Source organism: Hippocampus comes, unplaced genomic scaffold, assembly GCF_001891065.2.
Source record: "Hippocampus comes isolate QL1 unplaced genomic scaffold, H_comes_QL1_v1.1 scaffold151, whole genome shotgun sequence".
Lineage (NCBI taxonomy): Eukaryota > Metazoa > Chordata > Actinopteri > Syngnathiformes > Syngnathidae > Hippocampus > Hippocampus comes.
In genome coordinates, this window is record NW_017805591.1 from 260678 (window position 1) to 270569 (window position 9892).

The 9892-nt window shown below is 40.6% G+C and overlaps 1 protein-coding gene across 1 annotated transcript in view; it reads left to right on the forward strand.

Moving 5' to 3' along the window:
- The window catches only part of LOC109521996 (fibrillin-2-like), a 33036-nt gene continuing 23144 nt past the window's right edge, over positions 1-9892 (forward strand). Inside the window, exons 1-2 of the mRNA XM_019880150.1 lie at positions 1-125; positions 330-425. Of these exons, the coding sequence (XP_019735709.1) occupies positions 53-125; positions 330-425 (169 nt within the window). The 5' untranslated portion in view covers positions 1-52. The remainder of the gene's footprint in view (positions 126-329; positions 426-9892) is intronic.

Below are 9892 nucleotides of genomic sequence, written 5' to 3' on the forward strand. Positions count from 1 at the left end.
GATTATTTTTTTTCTTTTTCATGTTACAGTTCAGTCGTGTAATATCAGGTGCATGAATGGAGGCAGTTGCGCTGAGGACTCCTGTTCCTGCCCGAAAGGCTTCACGGGAAATCACTGTGGACAGCGTGAGTGCAATCGATATACATTTCCACTCACTGGCTATAACATTATGAAAACGTGCACATCTAGTTTATTGACGTTCTCATTCTTTACATTCTCATGATAAGAACATTACAAAACATGCTCATGAAAATATTAGAAGATGAAAGAAACACTTTGATCTGTGAGTAAAATAATTCTTTTGTTTTTAAATTTATTTTTTTTTAAAGCTGTGTGTGAGAACGGCTGCCAGAATGGTGGACGCTGCATCGGCCCCAACAGATGTGCCTGTGTGTATGGCTTCACTGGTCCACAATGCGAGAGAGGTGAGCGCTCCTCCTTTACCCATTTCCTGCTGATTTATAATACAGTGGTACCTTGACTTCCAATTCGGTTGTATTTAACTTTTTTGTACAATTTTCTGATATTTAGAAGTGGTGTTAATGTTCAATTTGTGCATAATGTTGCAGTAACTTGCAATAACATTATTGTGAACACTTTTGGCTACTACGCTACTGTATGCTGCTGTTGGTCATGATGGTGGCACTTGGGGCGCTCAGTAGTTTTTTAAGTGAGAAAAAGTAGCACCTGTTATGCTCCCAGTCAAAAGTAACCATGCACATTTTAATTGCATAAAAAGAAAATTATCCCCAAACTGCCCTTGACATGTTCACAATATTCTAAGATAGATGTCTTTGTAAACGTTAACCAGTCTATCACATGCGTTTTTCTTAGCCTTGTGTCTTGTGATTGTCCCCACCATGGTCAATTTTGGGGGGAGCAGATCCTCAACATGTGCGTATGAAGTGAAGCATTTATAACATTACTTTCTGCCCCTTTAAAAAAACTTTTAAAATGGTCAAATTTTGACCGGACCACAAAACAACTGTTACTATTGTCAAGGTAACGCGCCTCGTCAGGCAGGAGATTAAGCACAAAATTGAGAAAATGGAATTGGATGGTTTAAGTCCTGAGACAAATTCCTAATTCGACCACTAGAGGGGAACAGAGGGATCCTAATGCAACGAGAAGCCAGCTCCACAAATCCTGAACCATGGGTAAACTAAGCCGGGCAGTGACCCTCAAGTGGATTGTGGGAAAGTGGTCCCAATCCATTTAGCTTTAAGAGAATCCTGCAAACACCTTTTTTAGCCAATGCAAGTTTGTCTTGTACATCAAAACTTAAGAAAATCCCCAAATTTAAAAAGTATAAATGGTTGTCTGTCTACATGCGCCCCGCAATTGGCTGGCAACCAGTTCAGGGTGTAACCCGCCTCTTGACTAAAGTCACCTGTGCAAGGCTCCAGCGACCCTTGTGAGGATAAGTGGCACCGTCTCAGAGAATGGAAGGATGGATATTTGCATTAGAGGAGCATTGTGACAAGTTAAGACTGGCCCTTAAGAAGAAAAGATTCACCAAATTGTATTTTGTGAAGAAAACTCTCCAGAATACTCTATCCACTTAATTATGTGTTTTACAACTGAGCAAAAATAAAACAGTAATACATTTACCTGTAAAGTAATGGCATTAAAAACACTTTAAGGACATTTCTAAGAACACATTTAAGCAAATTGTTGCAAAGTAATATCAGTGCATACAGTATGCTTGAATGACTGTAAAATAATCTCCGTGTAAAAGGCACCACACAGCCAGACCTTGGTTTTCCCAAGGTGGCTCTCCTCTCTCAGTCTTTGCTGGTCCTGTTTTGTTTGTTGTGTTTACTGCAACTTGTGTTAGCAATTCATCATCTCTACCTTTTGTGTCTTTGGCGTCCCGCTTTTTTTTTTTCATGAAACAGTAGGGTCTTGTTTTCTTGGAAAATAAAACATTTAGATGCTTGGGTCTGTCGGAGGGAGCCTGAAAGACATCTGGCCAAAAATAACGCTGCCCCTTCCCCCCCGCGTTCCCCAACAAGCCCACAAGACTGACGGCATAGACTTGCTCTATGGAGTGGCCGTGGACATTTCCTGATGTAAGGAAGGGGAGAAAAGAAGGATGGATGGAGAGCTGGATGGATGGATGGAGAGGGGAAGACAGGCACAAATAAAAATGGAGCCCCCAGCTGTGTCCACAAAGCCGAGTGGAGGCAAACACCCTTCATATTGGAGAGCAACGTTGTAAAATCTTTGCTTGTGCGGTTTTGTTGCCAGGAGGCCCCACTGAAAGAACTTGTTGTATTTATCCTCACTATTACTCTCATTGAATTGGCTGGCAACCAGTTCAGGGTGTACTCTGCCTTCTGCCCGGAGACAGCTGGGACAGGCTCATCTATACATCCATCTACCGTATTTTCCAGACTATAAGTCGCAGTTTTTTTCATAGTTTGGCCGGGGGTGCGATTTATACTCTGGAGTGACTTATCTGTGAAATTATTCACACATGATTATGTCATTTCACATGTTATTTTCACATTAAACCACAAGAGGGCGCTCTCGGCCTGCGTTGATAAATTGACGATGAGTCTGACGTAAGCGACGTAGAAGAGGAAGTGGCGCATCGTCTACCTCCCGAGATGGGGGAGTTGTTTAAAAGTGACACTGAGGATGAAGAGTTCATTGGATTTAGTGATTTGGAGTGAAACTGATAGTTTGGTAAACTTGTTAGCATGTTCTTTATGCTAGAGTTATCTGAATAATATATAGTAGTATACCGTACACTTATTCAGCCTGTTGTTCTCTATTTTATTTTTATTTTAAATTGCCTTTCAAGATGACATGTATGTTTTTGGGTGTTGGATTTTATCAAATAAATTTCACCCAAAAATGCGACTTATACTCCAGTGCGACTTATATATGTTTTTTCCTTCTTAATTATGCATTTTTTGTCTGGTGCGATTTATAATCCGGAGCGACGTATAATCCGAAAAATACGGTATATAATGATTCAAGCCTTGGATTTTAGATTAGAAATAAATTTGAAATGACTGCAGTTCTACATACCCAGTGTGGCCACCGTTTCGGCCCAAAATACCTCATTGCACGTCATGAAAAAAATAATATAAAATAAAATAATCACATCTTTCCATCTCTCTGCTATTGCGGTATATGACTCCAAAGCCTGTCATATCAGCATTTCAGTTAGTAGAAACATTGTGATATTTGGCATGTTTCGTCTTTTCCAGCAGATTAAACTATTTCCCCATATATGGTGACTACCGTAATTAAAATGTTCTATATTTGACAATTACAGGGATACAAGAGTGTGTGTGCACGCATGTATGAATCTGTAAGCAAGCGCTGAGCATTTCAGGGGTGAAAAGTCTTTTGCATTTCATGTATCTTTGCCTCTTTGTCGAGAAAGAATATTGAGTCTCTTCCATCTATTGAGGCTCATTGGCTCCCTTTAACAACAATTTACAGTTGTTGGCTTCCAAATAATCGCAAAAGGATAGTTAATCGTGAGTACAGAAAATGATGTCAGTGTGTTGTGGAAAAAAAAAAATTTCCATGGACGAAATTTGATCCGCTGAGACTATAAATTGTATGATCGTAGAATCGTAACAAGGAACCCGAAACGCTGCACTCACATTCCTATGAAATCAGCGCGGGCATACCATCAAATGTCATCGCGAGTAATGTTTTAAACAAGTCATGAAACACTGTGCCACGCAATATATTGTCTGTTCTCAGGCAAGTGCCTAGTATGCCCATTTTGGAATAACGTTACGCTCCTTAAGTGTTCTTGAATGGCTTCCAAAGTTACCCCCTAATAAGATATTGATAAGATGACTTAGATTTACCTCTTGGCACAATATGCCCACATTTAAATTCAGGATACCAGACTCCGATTTAATATCTTCATTTTGCCCCGAAATACTGAGACAGTGCCAGTGTATATTTTTCATCGACAAGTATGTATGACTAATCCTCATCATCAAAAATGAGAATGAGTCTGACTCATTTTGTGAGGAAAATAGTCACGGTGGAAAAGCGAGCAAATTCTGTTTTCGGGATGCGTGGCTGCATATTATCAGTAATAGAGTGAAAAGGAGAGGAGATGTGAAGATTTACTTACTGTGAGCTGATTTATCGAGTCTGGAACTTTATATCATGTGGCTGCTGTGATTTATTAACAGTTAACGCCCTTGAACATGCAACAGTCCATCACAATTTTAATTTCCTTGGCGTATATCCCTACGCGATTATAATTGATTTATTTTTTGATATCTTTACTATGATACCAATTGCTGTTCATTAAAAAAAAAAAAAAAAGTTTCCCTGGCATAAGCTGTTGCGGGTTTTCACAGTGCCATATTTACAAAAGTCATGATTGGAGCGCCAAAGCCAAAGCTAGACATCAAGTTTATTGCAATGAAATGTAAAAAGAGGCAATTTTCTCCAAAAGAAAACACGATAACACACGGAATAATAGAGCCTGCCTGTTATCAATAGTGTTGCCATGTTTGTGTTCCTTTACCGGGTGCCATTGTGCGGCCATGTTTCCCGTCCTCAAAATAACCGTCAAAGCAGAGATCATGGGTATTTTTTTTTTTTTCTGCACAATGGCTTAGCCGCCGACACAATGCCATTTCTTGTTTCAAAGTACTGTAGACAATGTGAACGTTGAATAGATGAAAGGACCGATAAGTGTTTCAGTTTATCCACGTTTCCTGTTTGACTTGAGTGCACCGCTGACGGCTTCTCTCATCTCGGCCTCACTTTAGCACACAACATTACACTTCATGTTAAGGAACGGAGATCTTTCAGGCCTGTTTCTAATGGCCGTGATAAGAGCCAGAAACTGTGCTATGGTTGGAAGAAATACACAGAGACGCACACACAGGCAAATAAACAAATGCGCACATTAGACTCATTTATCTAGCAGTGGGAAGAAATAAAAATGATGCAATCAGAGTGCAAGACGGTCTGTGCGGACGCACGCTTACACTCAAGCAGACAAAACAGGTGCGTTATATTACATTTGGGCAAAAACCAAATTACCAGCTGTGCAAAGTTTAGAAACGACATCCGGTTTGAAATCACACGCATGTGCCGACACACACACAGACACAGACAGACAAACAGACAGACACGCACACAACCTTTTATTCATTTGACTTATTGACCTCCTTTCTTTGTCAAGTCTGTATGAATGATAATGCCCTCATTACCATGCAATCAACTCATTAGAATTCTCTTATCATTCCAATCCGCCTCTCTTGGGAATTTTAGAAATGCATTTGGCATTATTAATGAGTCTAAAATGGATTTTTTCCCCCCTCTTTTCTCTCACGGCTTCTCTTTTCTTCCAACTGCTTGGGTCAGTGCCCGAGCCGCTCTTTACGATCCCACAACTGGACGGCATTGCTGGGAAAGTGCTGCAGACTTCAGTTCCAGACAGAATTTTTTTTTTCTTTTTCTCACTTCATCCTTGAGACGACAATTTTGTCTTGCCTTGCTCCAACATTCATCAGAGCATAGAAGCCTCGGGCTTTCATGAGCACTCACATTCTTTTGGGATATAAGTAAAGGATCATATCAGATTAATATCGCCAAAACTAGAACTAAAATTTGGCCGACTAATTTGGCTTGATTGCTCGAGGTCAAAGTTGACCAGTATATCATTAGCCTGAAGCAAATTTTGGACTGGTTTAGAAGTGGCATTTTGAGAGTAAGTGTTAAATAAAAACCCGATGGATGTGACATGGATGTTGAAATTGGCGATGAGAGAAGGTCTGGAGAATATTTTGGACTAAAGGAGACAAAATTGCTTCCCCATGTTGGATTTCTCTCATGTCCTGAGATGCCTGAGCTCATGCTCCCAACCGCCCACTGAATTTACATACAGGACATCCAGATGGGACTGCAATGTCCTTTATAAATGTGTCCCCACCTCACCGCTACCATACTGTATTCACAGATAGGTAAGCTAATGTCCCAACATGGAGAACATGCTGTTTTTTTTTTGTTTTTTTTTTACTCGTTGGGGAATAGCCTTGTGTGTTATTTCATTGTAAAGAAAGCCTTCCGTTGTTTAGTTTGGCGCAACACTATAGTATAACTCGGATATTGTGCTTTCCTACTCACCAAAATGTGTGATTTGTGATTTATACCTGCATGCGTGGAAAGAAGAGATTCGTTTGAAACAAGGACACACGTCACTGACTTGGCTCAACTTGCTTCCTTTTCTTCTTTCATCCGAGTTAATAATCCATGTTTTTCATCTGTTTATTTCACTTGGGGGGCAGGGGGTGGCAGAACTGAGGAAACAAGTGGCTTTGTTTAAAAGAGAAGTGGTTGAAAACGTCCTTGAGCAATTGAACCCCGATTTGTCATCAATGTGGATATTTTCAGACGACGAAAGATTTAGTTTCTTACCCCCCCCGTCCCCCGGGAGTTGCCATTTGGATTCATTACGATGAAGAATTTATTTCAGCTTTAGATATCTGTTACCAATCAGAACATTTGGATTTCACTGTATAAATCCCCCCGCGACCCTCGTGAGGAGGAGCGGTTCGGATAATGGATGGACATATGTATAAATCCCCCAGTGAAAATAGTCCTCTCATTATTTTCAATAAACAAAAACACATTGAACACAATAAATAGTTCACCTCCACGTGAGCCTCAAATAGGATAGCAAAGCAAACAAATGGCAGTTTGTGTTTTTCCATGGGCTTTGTCAAAAATAGAGAATTCAATGAGCTGTGCTCTGTGCAGTCACTCACAAAACAAAACCTCCTATGATCTGATTTTCTGAATCACTACAAACGGGTATTTCTTTGGTCATGATGCGCAGGGGTTAAACACAAAACAAAAATGCCAGCAAATTCCCAAAATACAAAATTGATAACACTAAGCAAAAAACACACAATGCCATTTCTTGTTTCAAAGTACTGTAGACAATGTGAACGTTGAATAGATGAAAGGACCGATAAGTGTTTCAGTTTATCCACGTTTCCTGTTTGACTTGAGTGCACCGCTGACGGCTTCTCTCATCTCGGCCTCACTTTAGCACACAACATTACACTTCATGTTAAGGAACGGAGATCTTTCAGGCCTGTTTCTAATGGCCGTGATAAGAGCCAGAAACTGTGCTATGGTTGGAAGAAATACACAGAGACGCACACACAGGCAAATAAACAAATGCGCACATTAGACTCATTTATCTAGCAGTGGGAAGAAATAAAAATGATGCAATCAGAGTGCAAGACAGTCTGTGCGGACGCACGCTTACACTCAAGCAGACAAAACAGGTGCGTTATATTACATTTGGGCAAAAACCAAATTACCAGCTGTATGGTTGGAAGAAATACACAGAGACGCACACACAGGCAAATAAACAAATGCGCACATTAGACTCATTTATCTAGCAGTGGGAAGAAATAAAAATGATGCAATCAGAGTGCAAGACAGTCTGTGCGGACGCACGCTTACACTCAAGCAGACAAAACAGGTGCGTTATATTACATTTGGGCAAAAACCAAATTACCAGCTGTGCAAAGTTTAGAAACGACATCCGGTTTGAAATCACACGCATGTGCCGACACACACACAGACACAGACAGACAAACAGACAGACACGCACACAACCTTTTATTCATTTGACTTATTGACCTCCTTTCTTTGTCAAGTCTGTATGAATGATAATGCCCTCATTACCATGCAATCAACTCATTAGAATTCTCTTATCATTCCAATCCGCCTCTCTTGGGAATTTTAGAAATGCATTTGGCATTATTAATGAGTCTAAAATGGATTTTTTCCCCCCTCTTTTCTCTCACGGCTTCTCTTTTCTTCCAACTGCTTGGGTCAGTGCCCGAGCCGCCACTTACGATGCTTGATTGCTCGAGGTCAAAGTTGACCAGTATATCATTAGCCTGAAGCAAATTTTGGACTGGTTTAGAAGTGGCATTTTGAGAGTAAGTGTTAAATAAAAACCCGATGGATGTGACATGGATGTTGAAATTGGCGATGAGAGAAGGTCTGGAGAATATTTTGGACTAAAGGAGACAAAATTGCTTCCCCATGTTGGATTTCTCTCATGTCCTGAGATGCCTGAGCTCATGCTCCCAACCGCCCACTGAATTTACATACAGGACATCCAGATGGGACTGCAATGTCCTTTATAAATGTGTCCCCACCTCACCGCTACCATACTGTATTCACAGATAGGTAAGCTAATGTCCCAACATGGAGAACATGCTGTTTTTTTTTTGTTTTTTTTTTACTCGTTGGGGAATAGCCTTGTGTGTTATTTCATTGTAAAGAAAGCCTTCCGTTGTTTAGTTTGGCGCAACACTATAGTATAACTCGGATATTGTGCTTTCCTACTCACCAAAATGTGTGATTTGTGATTTATACCTGCATGCGTGGAAAGAAGAGATTCGTTTGAAACAAGGACACACGTCACTGACTTGGCTCAACTTGCTTCCTTTTCTTCTTTCATCCGAGTTAATAATCCATGTTTTTCATCTGTTTATTTCACTTGGGGGGCAGGGGGTGGCAGAACTGAGGAAACAAGTGGCTTTGTTTAAAAGAGAAGTGGTTGAAAACGTCCTTGAGCAATTGAACCCCGATTTGTCATCAATGTGGATATTTTCAGACGACGAAAGATTTAGTTTCTTACCCCCCCCGTCCCCCGGGAGTTGCCATTTGGATTCATTACGATGAAGAATTTATTTCAGCTTTAGATATCTGTTACCAATCAGAACATTTGGATTTCACTGTATAAATCCCCCCGCGACCCTCGTGAGGAGGAGCGGTTCGGATAATGGATGGACATATGTATAAATCCCCCAGTGAAAATAGTCCTCTCATTATTTTCAATAAACAAAAACACATTGAACACAATAAATAGTTCACCTCCACGTGAGCCTCAAATAGGATAGCAAAGCAAACAAATAGCAGTTTGTGTTTTTCCATGGGCTTTGTCAAAAATAGAGAATTCAATGAGCTGTGCTCTGTGCAGTCACTCACAAAACAAAACCTCCTATGATCTGATTTTCTGAATCACTACAAACGGGTATTTCTTTGGTCATGATGCGCAGGGGTTAAACACAAAACAAAAATGCCAGCAAATTCCCAAAATACAAAATTGATAACACTAAGCAAAAAACAAAAAACACCCCCCCCAAAAAAAAAACAAAAACAAAAAAAAGAAAAACGTTGTCACATTTTGCATGATGGTGGTGTAGAACCCCAAAAAGCAGGGAGGCAGGGTGGATTGACCAAAATGTATTTCAAGAAAAATACACACAGGAGTACAATGGAAAAAACACTAAGTCGAAGTACACGCAAGGGACACTGATAACGACAACAGGTGGCGAAAAAAGGGCACATGAGGAATCAAAACCAAACGTAACCAGACCGAAACATAACAAACGTGAAATAGTCGGACTGTGAAGTTGGAACCTGCAATGGAGTTTATTTTTATTTATTTATTTATTTATTTTACATTATTTCAATAAAAATGCCATATTTGATCATTCCTTGACAGCCATTATGGTTTCAGCCATTAGGCTTTCTATTTGTAGTTTTTTTAGTATGACATTATTTATAACCGGGGCGGCCCGGTAGTCGAATGGTTCGCACGTCGACTTCACAGTGCAGAGGTACCGGGTTCAATTCCAGCTCCGGCCTCCCTGTGTGGAGTTTGCATGTTCTCCCCGGGCCTGCGTGGGTTTTCTCCGGGTACTCCGGTTTCCTCCCACATTCCAAAAAAAAAAAAAACATGCATGGCAGGCTGATTGAACACTCAAAATTGTTCCTAGGAATGAGTGTTAGCGTGGATGGTTGTTTGTCTCTGTGTGCCCTGCGATTGGCTGGCAACCGGTTCAGGGGGGCCCTCGCC